Consider the following 15,219-nt stretch of genomic DNA (forward strand, 5'->3'; position numbering starts at 1 on the left):
ATTCAGCTACATGTTGCCAACAGTTATTAAAATAGTTGGCAACACTGTTAGCGATTACTTACACGTGGATAATTCACATGTGATTGGCAATGTTTTCGTTTCAGTTTATCGTCCAGTATTAATCGTTTAAATCATGTCTATAGCTCAACAAGTTAGTTTAATTATTATTATTTAGACATTTAATTTTAATTTAGATTAAATATAATTACCACTGATTATTGTTAAAAAACATTTACTCATAAATGTAACAGAATATGGGAAAAGAAAGAATGCAGCTAATAAGTAGTGATAGGTGAAGACTTGAAAAGACTTTTTTTTAATATTTTTTCTGCCTTTTGGAAGCCAAGAGCATTTAGCAGAGTTATAGACCAGGTTAAAGTTGGATAATCCCTTCAGATGATCTCCGATAATACTGGTGGTGGAGAGTGTCACCTGGTGGCAGTCATCATCTATGGATGCATTGCCTGGCACAGCGAAGTTATGTCTGGACCAGAGTATAAACAATGGGTTGTAGGACGGCTTTCTGTAAACATTGGTAGTAACAGGCATAATGTACAGAACCGGGGCATTTCTATGGGAAGCCCCCTTTCCAGAACACTTAAATGGCACTTATTGGCAGTGCTAGATCCAAAAATCTAGAGAAGGGATGCAGGAAGGAAACAATACTGTATTTACTCGCATATAAGACGAGGTTTTTATACATTAATCACAGGTTTAAATTCCTAGATTGTCCTATATGTGTGAGCAAAGGATTCTTTGTATTTTTGCAAATAATTTTTGTGAATCATGTATTCACATTTTTTACCAGATGCCTCTTGTATTTAAAAACATCAGTATTTTATCTGGGTCATTAGAATCGTTCCTGTATATTGTCACTAGTAAAGATGAATAGCAATAGGAAAAGCAAAGCTTTTGAATTGAATTCCATATTGAAGTTCCAAAATCACACATAAGTTTTAATCCATTTCCACGTGAAAACAGATGATTATTCGGAAATCAGAATTCGGAGAAACTCTTAAGTGTAATCGACAGAGAGTGGATTCAACTGTTAAAAGTTGGCAGAAAAAGGTTCCCAATTGTCCGGCTTTATGTTAACAAATTATGTTGTCGATTTTACAAGATTTTTATTTAAAGTTTAAAATGCCAGTAATTTTCTCATCTATGTTCAATTGATACTTGTGATTAAACGAAAAAGAATTAAAATTGTATTAATAAATCTAATTTTCTTTATTTTGACCTTTAAAGTCACACCTTGTCCTATATGCGAGTAAATACAGTAGGTGTTATAAAATATTACTTGAGTACACAGCTTTGCTCAGGAAAATTATATATTAAATGTAAAAATAAAAATACACATATATAAATCATATGTGGATTTTCAGCTCCGAAGTTTTTGGCAAATACAGAGATAAAGAAATGCTTCCATATAAACCAGGGCTGTGGAATCGGAGTCGGGAGGAATAAGATTGGACGTCACATCAACAGTTGTATTAACACAATTAAAAACTTCAGATAAAGAGACATTAAAGTAATTAAAAGAAATATTTTATTTGCGCAAGTGCTTTCGACATAATTTACGAACGTCGAAAGTGCTCGCACAAATAAAATATTTCTTTTAATTACTTTAACGCCTCCTTATCATTTATTTTAAATACAGAATGCAACAATTTAATTTATTAAATATGTATCAATAGTTTTCTTTTTAGTATTTGTGTTTAGTAGTTAAATTATTTTGACCTAATTGAATTTGAATATTTTAAATTCATTCCTTTATTATCCCCGTTCTAAATAAGTACTCTATTTTTCTGAATGAGCCAGACTAATCGATCAGAGTATATATTTTTCTTTTCTGAACAAGGAGCTAAAGTATTAGCTAGTACAAGGGGCTCTTTAGTTGGACCGACTTTTCTGGAAAAGTGAAATTGAAGTGCGAATGCTGTAGAATAAAGATACGAGATGTAGATGTAGAATTTTATCGCTCCCCCTTTTTCCTCTTATTAAATATTTGTAAAAAATTAATTTTTTTATAGAAATAAATATTAATGTAAGTTTAATATTAAAAAAATACTAACTACCTGGTATAAAAGTATTCGGGTAAATGCCCGGGGCTCCTTTCAGAGTATAGAGTAAGGTAACCCCTACGAGCACCTGTAGCCAGCATAAAATGACTCGGTTTTTAATTTTGCCGGAGTCGGAGTCGAACTACTAAAATTATCGCGAGTTGGAGTCGAGTGTTTTTTTACCGACTCCGCAGCCCTGATATAAACAATGCTATTGCTTGCTTATACAGAATCATTTTTGCACTAAAGAAAAGTCAATAGTAGAATCTGAGAAGATATTAAAATTTCATCCTATAACCTGCAACTGACATATGCTGGCTGATCTGGAACTGTCATTGTGAAAACAAAGGGGGGAAGAAATTTACTATAAACATATACAGTATATATACATGATACTAATTGAGTTTTTTGAAAATTAGAAATAAATAACTGCAAAGGAAAGACAATGCACTTTCTTACAATTTAATTTGCATTTACGAAGGACTGAAGAATTAATCCTATAATATAATATTAAAATAACAAATTACCGACCCCATAAGGGGTTGCATTTGCATCCTTTACATCCTCTAAATCTGCCATTGGTGAGTAAACAATGGAGACTTTTGCGAAAATGGACTATGTCGGAAATAGAAAAGACGTCAATATAAATGCCGAGTATCGAAACGGAAATTATTTTTAAATATAAGTTAAGAAACAGGGAATTGTTAGCATTAAATTAAGAATTTATTCAAGTAACTTTTAAAAAAAAAAAGATTATTAATTTTGATATAAATTTTTAAAATATTTATTATAGATAGAAGAAAAAGAAGCTTTGGTAGCAAAGCAATTGGAGAAACTTAACTCCTTAGAAAACAGAATGAGATCTTGTAGCTTATCTTCTTCACAAAAGTAAGAATATTTAACTTATAATTACAGTATTTTAAATAGAAAAAAATGTATTAATTGGATTTTAAATTAATTAAAATTTGTATAAGTAGAAATTCACATGGAATAACATACGCAGATGCAAAATCTAGGGTTTATGTACCGTATTACATTGTTTTGTTTGTTAAATTTTTGACCTATAAATTCTCACTGCCATCCATCTGCCTGTCTGTCCCTTAATTTTGAGAATGTAGTTAGCTAGATGAAAATCAAGACCGGATACTAGGGGAAGGAAGCTCTGATTAGCTATATACAAACTTCTGATTTGGACCAGAAGTCGCATTATTTCAATTCAAACATTTTCTCCAGAATGGTGTTACGTAGATGATTGGCGCGACTCTTGTTCGACGGGAAAAGTATGACGTACAGGGGCAAGACACTGCTAAAATCGAGAGCATTGTGATGATGTCACAATAAATAATTACTTGTTACAGTTTAAAATAGTACATAATAATAATGAACTATATTGTGGATTGAAATGAGTAGGTCAAAACAATGTGTAGGATTTTCGTGAAGATAAAAAAACATAATTATTAAGAAATATCTTCAACTCCAGTTCAAGCCATCTTCAGTTTTTGTATAATTCAAGTGTAAAATAAAAAAATTGACTGTATATATTGCTTAAGTATCAATTTCCCTTGAAAAAATTTTCTTTTTTTCAATAAATTAATTGATTTAACTTCACAGTTAGTTTAACCGTAGTTATTTCGTCTGTACCGCATTTCATCAGAGACAAAGACTATTGGGTTTTATTCACATTATTCTTTATTTCACTATGCATTTCGGGTGCAATCTTTTCCGTTTATTTTGCGCCCCTCATCAGGTGTTACATTTCTACAATTGGTAGAGAATACATTTGTTACATTAATTATTGTAGATGGGTTTCTTAATATATATAAGTTATAAAAGATTATTACAGTTTTTTTGGACTAGTCATAAAGAGTTATTACAATTATTATAATTATTACATTATTTAGATTGATTTAACACAAATTATTGTAAGGGATTATTTCAAATTTTATTATTGTTAGTATTATTCGGTACTAACCTTTTTTAAGACAATTCCGTTATGAGGTGTTTATGTCACCGTCCCCCGAGGCATTTCTAACTGTCCTTCGTTTAGTTTATTTGCGTTTCTTAAGCCCCTCCCCATTTCCTCCCACACTTCGTCTACCTCCATGCCGTTGTTTAGATTTATTGTGTTGCTTTTATTGACTATTGTAAAGTGTTCTTTGAATTTTCGTAAATAGTTGTCCTTCTCTCTGTGGATTATTTTTATACTTTTTTTATCGATTGTGCATCCGAATTTACTGCAGTGATCGGTCCATGGTGATTGGTTATATTTGAGTCTGATTGCTGCTTCATGTTCTTTAATTCTGGTCTTTAGTTGTCTTCCTGTTTCTCCTATGTATATTGCTGGTTTTTTGCATGTACATTTTATTTCATACACCACTCCTGTTTCGTCTAGTTTGTTTTCATTTTTGATTTCGTTGATGTTGATGCTGTTTTTAATTTTATTTTTTAGTTTGGCTGCTATTATAATACCATTTTTTCTGAAGACTTTTCTGTATTTTTCATATGTGTCTTTAATATAGGGGAAAGACGTATGTGTAATATTCTCATTGTTATTTTTGACGTTGAATCTGTTTTTAATAAATTCAGTTGTCCATTTTTTTAATAATCTGTTTGGGTAATCGTTTAGGATAAAAGTATTTATTAGGTCATTTTTTTGTTTTTCTCTCTCTTTAACTTTAGATGTTCTGTTCCATATTTTAGACAATGCTGTTATAAAGTTGTTTCTTTTAATAGTTATGGGGCAATACGATTTATAGTTAAGGATTTTGTCCACATTGCTGCTTTTTTTGTACGGTTTTATGTTGATGTTGTTTCCTTCTCTGGTTATAGTTGTGTCTAGATAATTTATTGCTTTTTTACTTTCAGTATCACTTTTAAATTTTATTGTATTGCTTAGTGTGTTTGCATAGTTGCATATTATATTTTCATTGGTTATTGCTTCGTCGTATATTATTATTATATCATCTACATATCTAGCCATAAAAGTTATCCCATTTGTGTTTGCTAATTTTTTATCTATTTCTGTCATGCATATTTCTGCGAGTTTCGGTCCGATTATTGTTCCCATACTAATGCCATTTTTTTGTCTATATATTTTTTCTTCTATATGGTAGTAATTATTGTAAAAACTGTATTTTATTAGTTCTAGTAGCCAGTTATGTATGTCTATCTTGCGTAGGCTTTCCTCAATGAGTTCCCATTTTATTGATGGGTACATAGAGATTATGTCCAGACTTAATAACCTGTATGTTGGTTTCATTTTAACCGTCATTAGTTTCCTTATTAGTTCGTCGGTGTTTTTTATAGAGTAGGTTGAGTATGGGACTATTTTTAGTTTTTTCTTTATGAACAGTTCTAGGTTGGATAATATTGTGTTCTTAAAGTCCACTAGTGGTCTGCATATCTCGCCTGGTTTGTGTGTTTTAAGACGGATTTTAAGTTGTGGTTTTCTGATGTCTTTGAAGTTGAGTATTTGTTTTTTTTCCCCTGGTGTTATCTTTTGTTGTTTGTAAAGTTTCGTAATTTCTTTTTTCATCCATTTTTCAATTTCATCTTTTGGGTCTTCGGTTAGTTCAACAAAGTCATCTGTTTGGACTATTTCTGATTTTTTCTTTTTTCCCATTCTTTATTAACAATGATAATTTGGTTGGTTTTATCAGCTTTGATTATGTTTAAGTTATTTTTCTTTAAATAATTTTTTACTATTGTGCATTTTTTTGAGTAATCTTTTCCTCCTCTATCACTTAGCATTTTTTCACCTAGTTTATTGCTGTTTTCTAGTCTTTTTATGTCATTTCTTATTTGGTGTTTTAGATTGCTCTTGAAATTATCATTGTTAATAAAGAATGGGAAAAAAAGAAAAAATCAGAAATAGTCCAAACAGATGACTTTGTTGAACTAACCGAAGACCCAAAAGATGAAATTGAAAAATGGATGAAAAAAGAAATTACGAAACTTTACAAACAACAAAAGATAACACCAGGGAAAAAAAACAAATACTCAACTTCAAAGACATCAGAAAACCACAACTTAAAATCCGTCTTAAAACACACAAACAAGACGAGATATGCAGACCACTAGTGGACTTTAAGAACACAATATTATCCAACCTAGAACTGTTCATAAAGAAAAAACTAAAAATAGTCCCATACTCAACCTACTCTATAAAAAACACCGACGAACTAATAAGGAAACTAATGACGGTTAAAATGAAACCAACATACAGGTTATTAAGTCTGGACATAATCTCTATGTACCCATCAATAAAATGGGAACTCATTGAGGAAAGCCTACGCAAGATAGACATACATAACTGGCTACTAGAACTAATAAAATACAGTTTTTACAATAATTACTACCATATAGAAGAAAAAATATATAGACAAAAAAATGGCATTAGTATGGGAACAATAATCGGACCGAAACTCGCAGAAATATGCATGACAGAAATAGATAAAAAATTAGCAAACACAAATGGGATAACTTTTATGGCTAGATATGTAGATGATATAATAATAATATACGACGAAGCAATAACCAATGAAAATATAATATGCAACTATGCAAACACACTAAGCAATACAATAAAATTTAAAAGTGATACTGAAAGTAAAAAAGCAATAAATTATCTAGACACAACTATAACCAGAGAAGGAAACAACATCAACATAAAACCGTACAAAAAAAGCAGCAATGTGGACAAAATCCTTAACTATAAATCGTATTGCCCCATAACTATTAAAAGAAACAACTTTATAACAGCATTGTCTAAAATATGGAACAGAACATCTAAAGTTAAAGAGAGAGAAAAACAAAAAAATGACCTAATAAATACTTTTATCCTAAACGATTACCCAAACAGATTATTAAAAAAATGGACAACTGAATTTATTAAAAACAGATTCAACGTCAAAAATAACAATGAGAATATTACACATACGTCTTTCCCCTATATTAAAGACACATATGAAAAATACAGAAAAGTCTTCAGAAAAAATGGTATTATAATAGCAGCCAAACTAAAAAATAAAATTAAAAACAGCATCAACATCAACGAAATCAAAAATGAAAACAAACTAGACGAAACAGGAGTGGTGTATGAAATAAAATGTACATGCAAAAAACCAGCAATATACATAGGAGAAACAGGAAGACAACTAAAGACCAGAATTAAAGAACATGAAGCAGCAATCAGACTCAAATATAACCAATCACCATGGACCGATCACTGCAGTAAATTCGGATGCACAATCGATAAAAAAAGTATAAAAATAATCCACAGAGAGAAGGACAACTATTTACGAAAATTCAAAGAACACTTTACAATAGTCAATAAAAGCAACACAATAAATCTAAACAACGGCATGGAGGTAGACGAAGTGTGGGAGGAAATGGGGAGGGGCTTAAGAAACGCAAATAAACTAAACGAAGGACAGTTAGAAATGCCTCGGGGGACGGTGACATAAACACCTCATAACGGAATGGTCTTAAAAAAGGTTAGTACCGAATAATACTAACAATAATAAAATTTGAAATAATCCCTTACAATAATTTGTGTTAAATCAATCTAAATAATGTAATAATTATAATAATTGTAATAACTCTTTATGACTAGTCCAAAAAAACTGTAATAATCTTTTATAACTTATATATATTAAGAAACCCATCTACAATAATTAATGTAACAAATGTATTCTCTACCAATTGTAGAAATGTAACACCTGATGAGGGGCGCAAAATAAACGGAAAAGATTGCACCCGAAATGCATAGTGAAATAAAGAATAATGTGAATAAAACCCAATAGTCTTTGTCTCTGATGAAATGCGGTACAGACGAAATAACTACGGTTAAACTAACTGTGAAGTTAAATCAATTAATCTATTGAAAAAAAGAAAATTTTTCAAGGGAAATTGATACTTAAGCAATATATACAAAAAACCGCACCATTAACGTCTAATACTTATAGATTATAAATATTGTTTTATTTAACTTTAATCTTCAATAGACGTGCCGCATTTTGTACATTTCCACGATAAAGACTCCTATTTAGGAATAAGTTGTTTAATACTTTATATTTGTAATGCACTACAAACAAATTTAGCCGTAACATTTACCGTTATTACTCAGTATTAAAAAGTACAGATGCTCTTCGACTTACAATGGTTTGGCATACGATATTTTGCACATATGATGGCTGATCCGAGTGAAGCAGAACTACAGAAAATGGTTAGAATTTAAATTCAAGCTGCTCTCCTCATGCATTAATGATCTTTCTTGATATTTTTATATATATACCATGTTATATACTCTTGTATATTACAGTATACCCATTATCTGCAAAATCCCCACTGGTGAGAAGAAGGAAAGGAAGGCTAAATTTAATTATTAATCAGTTTTTGAGTATTATATTAGATTGTGTACCTGTTCATTTGATTTTCAGTAAAATTAGTTTTTACGCTAGTTTTAAATTGATTTATTTTATATACAAATAACACTTCAACAGTTTACAAACATATAAATCAATTTGTTTACATAAATCGATGTACTGTATCTTACAAAACTGATCTGAAAAATGGATGATTGGTCAGTTTTTATGAAGATGAACTGTATATTAGTCTTTCATCTTCTACAAAGGACTAGATCGTGTTCATTTAGATTACAGTAGACCCCCCCATAACACGGAAGATACGTTCTGTGGTATATTAATTTTGTGTTGTACGAGTCACTTAGATTTTACAAATACATGAGCCGTTTACTGCCCGGCACTTGTGCAGTTTAGGAGGTACGGCTGTTTGAAAGGTTTTCTTCCATAGAATTAATCGATTCTAGACTAATTTGACTCGAACGTTTCCAAAACACACACAATTTTTTGGGAATAATCCATATAAACTATGCTATAAACAAAAAATTGTAGGAATACTTACCGAGTGCACACCGTTCGAAGACGCCATTGCCTAAGCTTGTTTTCGTCGCGGAGTGGCTTGTCAAATGGCAGACGTGCGTTTCCTGATAAGTTATTTTTCTGCGAAAAATTCGCTGAACTTTGGAGACATCATTAATAAAAATATAATTTTTTATGGCCGTCGAATAATAAATGTTTTTTAGTAAGTCCGCTGCTCGTTTAAACTCGACAGTTTGTGCAATGTCCACTATTGGTCCAGATTCAACCAATCCTGTCAAGATACGAGTTGGCCATGACAATCTGTCTCATTCTTTTAGCGTGTTACACAAACACGATTGCAATTTTTCCGCCATGTTATACGAATCCGTCTTATATGAACCTGTGTTGTAGGGGGTCTATTGTATAGGGAGATTCCTTTGTTTATAAATCAGACTAACTGTACAATTCATGATGATCACCAAAACCAAAATAAAGACTGGTTCCACAAAACCCAGACAGGTGATGAAGTGTTATATCTGACTATATTGTGATAGAGATAGTTATGATTTAACCTTATGTACCATACAGTAACTAAATTTAAATTCAATAAAGGATAACTTTATACATTTAAAAAAATCATTACAGTACAATCTTAGTAATCTGACCTTTTGGTAGTTTGACGCTACTTGACTCGGGTATTGTTGGAAGTATTGTTTCCAAGTTGTAGACAAGCTTCACTAGTTCAAACTCCGGTTTCCACTAAATTTGAACACTTTACCACTAAACACGGCATGACATTAAAGATTGATTATCGCACGTATAATATGAGCTTTTTATTAATACAATATACTAATACCATGCAAATAAATAATATTTTTCTAAATAATTAAACTGTTGAATTTACCTTACTTTCAATAATCTGGCAATCTCCTTATTCCAACGCTGTTCTGGTCTCATTCGTGTCATTGTACCGCATTTCGTTTTGTATATGTTTTTTATATAAAATCATTAATAATAATTTTAAATTTTTATTGTACGATTAACTTTCAAATTTCAACATTTGTATTTAATCTTTTTTGTGTTTTTTTTTTCGTAAAGGAAAGCATTAGAAGAAACAATACAGAATATTAAGGAACAGCTTCGCACTCTTGGTAAGAATAATAATCAAATAATTTTTTTATTTATAAAAAAAATAATTTATTGATGAATATTATAGTTGTATCTCTTGTGAGGTTATACATCAACCGGTGGCATAGCGAACATAACTAGCGCCCGGGGCACGACACTTTATTGGCGCCCCCTCCCCCTTCCAGAAACATATATAGTTTGTCTTGGAGACCATTTGGGGCCACTCGCAGAGGGGCGCCCGGGGCATGATAGACCCCCTTGCACCACCTTTGCTACGCCACTGACATCAACAGGGGCCATGTACTATGCAATAAAATTTCATGTAAATTTATGCCCCACCACAAGTAGTCTTAGACGATTGTCTAGCCAGTAATGCAACCGTTCACAGTGTGTTTAAAGCATTTTGTTTTTTCATAGTAAAAATAGTCAGTGTGTACAATACATTAATAGTCAGTATTACCTGTCTCCGAGGGTTACTTAAACCATGTAGAAATGTGATACATCAACCCCTGCGTGAAACAAGACTATAGTCTTGTCTCACATTTAGAATAAAAGCCGGTTTATTGCGCATTGCTCTGCTACTCCAGTCAAGCGGCAAAGCTTGGAATATGGAGTTATAACTTTTATAATTGCAATACAGGATTAATTGTAGTAAATTTTTGGAGATTTAATACAGTGACTGCTTTGTAGTTAAATACAATAGTTAGTTTATTGAAATTAACTTTAAAAAATTATATAAACAATTTTTAAAACATCATAATCGTGAAGAAGAATGCCGATGCCCCAATGTAGTGTCATGTTGTATACTATGTCGGTTTATTTCGAAACAATATATGCGCACATCAGTCTTTACAACTCCAAAGACTTATTATTAATAATGACAAATAAACAAGTTACATATAATAAAGAAGTTCCGATCATCAAATTAATTTGCATTTCAGTCTTGTTCTACTGTTTAAAGAATATTAAGTGGATCAAACCTTTATATATATGGACTACAATATATTAGTTTCACTTGAAACAAGGACAGATTATGTAATATTTAAAAAGGAATTTTTTATTTGTCAGGCCTACAGTGGGGTGGATAGTGAAGGATGATCCCTGACATATCTGCAGCAGTATTTCTGAAACTAGCACTGAAATTATTTTAGTCATCCAACTATACATATCATAGACTAATACAGTATAAATTATCACAATGGCTATTTAGAAAGAATAATCTCTTTCAAATTGGTGTATTGGTCCATAATCTTGCGGTTGTATTCCGTCAAAGTTTAAAATATAACCCATCTGGGAATGTCTGAGAAATACAGTTGTTTCGAGTGAGAGTTGTGACTTTAGCACAAATTAATCGTTAAGCCAGATTCGTATTTGAATTTAATTTGTTTGTTTGGTTCCGAATCATATGCATTTTACCCGAGAATATCCATTACAAACGAATGAAAACGTTAGTAAAGTTACTATTAAGAATTAATTTGTGCCGGTTTTGGGTCTTTGCTTATGCAAATGTTACTTAAATAATCGTATCGTAGGTAATTTAATTTCCTTAATCCGTCACTGAATAGTATTACGTGAATGAGATCCTAACTTGACAGAACAAAATGAAAATATTAGATTCAGCAAAATTGTTTCTGCAGTGTGATATGAAAAAAGAAGACTTCTAAGTACATGTGCCAATTTACAGGTTATTTTTATTTAATAATATATTTAGATTAATAAAATAATTAGGCACTAAAAATATAGAAACATTACCAAACGATCGGCAAAATAATCAGGCTATAATTCCAATAATTTTAATAATTAATCTTAAGTAATTTGCTACTAGAGGTAGACATTAGGCACCATCTCTTAACTAAACGAATAATTATAACTTTAATAATTTAGAACCGTCTGGAAGAAAAGAACCGACCTGAACCTGCAGCTTTTGCTTGCCATGCAGTGCACTTGCCAGTTGTGCCACCCGGCCTTATACCAAGCCTTTGCTCCCAGATGTATTTAAATTTGGATATAAACCTTACACGGTTAATTGCAGCACCGGCTGGGGACAACTCCTATGCCCGTGGCCTAAGTACAACTCCACCGCGGCACTCGATCGGCTAATGTTTTACCCGACAAGGTATATAAGTATAACAAACGTCGCAAAACCTGATATGATACCTAATGTCTACCTCTAGAAGCAAATTACTTAGTATTAATTATTAAAATTAACGGAATCATAGTCCGGTTATTTAGGCGATCATTTGGCGATGTTTCTGTATACTTATTCGGCTTCTTGATGTTTATTATAGGCACTGAAAATAAGTGCCGTCGTCATATGATAAGATAATAAATATTTAGAAACACTAAATAGAAAATGTTGATTGAGAATGAAACTCATATCTGCAATTCCTTTATCTAGTAATCTAGGTAAGTTGTCACATATAAATAGGTCATAAATTATTACTATTTAGTTTATCTGTATATATATCAGTGTACGTTTCATTATTATACATTTATATACACACTAGCTTGAACCATAATTCAATGAATATAAGAATATATGAATATTTCAGTAGAGTAGATTGAATCTCACTTTTGCAATTTGACTGCTTGTAATTAATTTAAATTGAAGAAGTTCAAGAACACCAATTCAAATTGCTGTTCTTGAAACCAGTTATTGCTTTGAGAAAAGCAGTTTTAGGCTATAAATCAAAGTCATTACAAACTATGTGCTTCAATTTTTCTATAGGCTAGGCTATTTTAGCAGGAGGATAACCAGGCAGCCGAGATGGCGAGTTCGAGAGTTGGATTTGTTAACTTAGTTATGTTGTATCTACTTATAATTACAGGTTAAAGGTGATTTCTCATGTTTCGAGCTGGACTGTTGACCGTCACAACATCAACATCACAAACATCACAATCGCTATGTCTACTTTCTTTAAACACAAATAGGAACAATAAGCTTTACGTCAGAGATTTAAACCCACTTTTTTGAGTAGTACCTTTTAGTTTAAGTCATCTTAGTATCGGATTATAGTTGCGCATAGTTTATACATGGAATTTGGCCGACGAAACACATTAGTGCAGTCCAGAGAGCGAAGGTATTCTTAATTTATCACTTTATTAGAAGATTTCCTTCATTTGAGAATTCAATAATAATGTATAAATATCCAAAAACGTTTATTTGTTACGACAAATTCATCCCAGATTGTTAAAATGTACCGTACGTATCGTGCCGTTTAATAAAACTACATTGATATTTCCAAAAAATTTTAAAAAATAATAATAATAATTAAACTAACTTTCAAATTGTTATAATTTATAAATATTTATTTACAGAAAAAGAATTAAAGTTATTAAGGAAAGAAAACAGAAGAAGCTTCATCGTGACAATCTTTCTATTTATTTTGATGATTTTAATTTATTATTTTGTACGCTGGCCTTGGTAAAGAAGTTATTCCAGTTAGTAAAAGTCAGATAAGCATTAGTAAATATATTTTTTATAACATCAAATTATATATATATTCTTTTTAAATATAGTCTCAATAAATATTGACTTTCAGAGTCAATAACTTGAAAGGCATTCATCACAATTACAGAAATATTTCTCTGTTTTGAATATTGATACGACATATAAATTAAGAAAGAGAATCGTTTTCTTTATTGTTAATTATTTCAAAAGTATTAATTTACTAATCTATGAAGATAACAGTTTCAAGGAAGATAAATCACATATATATCAGAATTAATGGCAAAAACGCTTAAAACTACATACAACAGTGTTATGTTGTTATAATTTTTTTTAAATTTCTATTTATACATTAACCGAAGACAAATTTTTGCATCGATTAGTCGAGTGTACGTCGTGCCAACGGGATCTCCGCACCTTAATTTTAAGGCTGTGATGTGCGTTAATGTGAAATTTAGTTGACTAGATTGAGTACACTTCACATTAACATTACCGGTCGGTCTCGGGGCTCTAGACGTCGACATCAACGCAAAGTTTAGCCAAGTAGATTAATTAAATTTCATCTCGGTATCTTAATTTCAAGGCTCTAGACATTGACGCCGTGTTAATGCAAAGTTTATTTGAGTAGATCGGCTTAACTTCGCATCGATACCATCTTTTTATCTTAATTTGAAGGCTAATCGTCAAATTATGCACTCGATTAAGTCGACCCTACATGCATATTCTTCATTAAAATTAATCCGGAAACTCCAACTGATCGATGCAAAAATCGGCTAAACGTTACAATACATTCCGAAAACAAAACAGTCGAATTCACATTAACACCAACTCAATTTTATATACATTTATATTTTTTTAAATACTAGTAACATTATCTTAAATTTAAGCAGAATTCTCCAATCATTTATTTCTACAATTCTTCCATTCCATATTTTATTTTTTTGGAATTATATAAACATATTATAGTCCAAAAATATAATATGAATTAGATTATTATGTAAAAAAAATGAAATAAAAGTAAATCTTTCTCCTAGAAAAATACAACAAATGCTGTAAATTTATAATAAGAGAGAAGTTTTAAAACATTTTGTAACAGAAAACTTGTTGATAATCAATAAACAAATTAAGTTTTAAGTAATGTAAAAACGTTTTATGTGCTTATTTCATAGCATTAAATAGCAATTGTAATTTAGATAAGGAGTCGTTTAGCATTGTAAACAATAAGTGAGTACAATTTAAGAAGCAGAGAAAGTTTAATTACATTAATGTTCTCGGAACTCAATAGTACAAACAAATGGATATAAGTAAATTAAAGCCCCAAAACATCGAAAAAATCCAGCAGCAAACGTTAATAGACAACTCTAACAGGACAAATGATCAAAAATATTAGCAAGGTCGAGGCCGAAGTTTTAAACGTGTACGTCGGACGTTCGGCGCCGCTTTCCCGTAAGCCTAGAAGTCTGACAATGGTGTTTGGGAATTATGCTCGACATTCCAAACGCCATTGTCAAACTTCTGGGCTTACAGGAAAGCGGCACCGAACGTCCGACGTACACGTTTTCGCGTTTAAAACTTCGGCCTCGACCTTGCTATTATTAAAGTAATATAAACTTCTAACTCCTATAACTGAGACAATTATACAAGTTCTAAAACGATTGAGAAAGACAAATGAATTCTTAAGAGGGTCAAGATGGACATATTC

General features: G+C 31.2%; 2 protein-coding genes across 2 annotated transcripts in view; both read left to right on the forward strand.

Annotated features, from left to right (window-relative positions):
* Window positions 1-4,301, forward strand: part of LOC136986888 (uncharacterized) — a 199,693-nt gene extending 195,392 nt beyond the window's left edge. Inside the window, exon 8 of the transcript XR_010882550.1 lies at window positions 4,292-4,301. The gene's annotated coding sequence lies outside the window, so the exon portion shown is untranslated. The remainder of the gene's footprint in view (window positions 1-4,291) is intronic.
* LOC136986889 (coiled-coil domain-containing protein 167-like) lies at window positions 40-14,831 on the forward strand. Its single transcript, XM_067284520.1, has 4 exons — window positions 40-151; window positions 2,854-2,948; window positions 10,040-10,092; window positions 13,388-14,831. Exons 1-4 carry the CDS (start codon window positions 134-136, stop codon window positions 13,495-13,497), a joined length of 276 nt encoding a protein of 91 aa, XP_067140621.1. The 5' UTR covers window positions 40-133; the 3' UTR covers window positions 13,498-14,831.
* Window positions 14,832-15,219: the final 388 nt, after the last annotated feature.

Source organism: Centruroides vittatus, unplaced genomic scaffold (genome assembly GCF_030686945.1).
Source record: "Centruroides vittatus isolate TY-2023 unplaced genomic scaffold, ASM3068694v2 scaffold_1209, whole genome shotgun sequence".
In the NCBI taxonomy this organism is placed as follows: Eukaryota; Metazoa; Arthropoda; class Arachnida; order Scorpiones; family Buthidae; genus Centruroides; species Centruroides vittatus.

Bases quoted from the DNA above. Each gene is read 5' to 3' on its own strand.
- LOC136986889 (XM_067284520.1), top strand. The intron at 2,949-10,039 runs GTAAGAATATTT...TTTTTCGTAAAG, and splicing joins AGCTTATCTTCTTCACAAAA to GAAAGCATTAGAAGAAACAA. The intron at 10,093-13,387 runs GTAAGAATAATA...ATTTATTTACAG, and splicing joins GGAACAGCTTCGCACTCTTG to AAAAAGAATTAAAGTTATTA.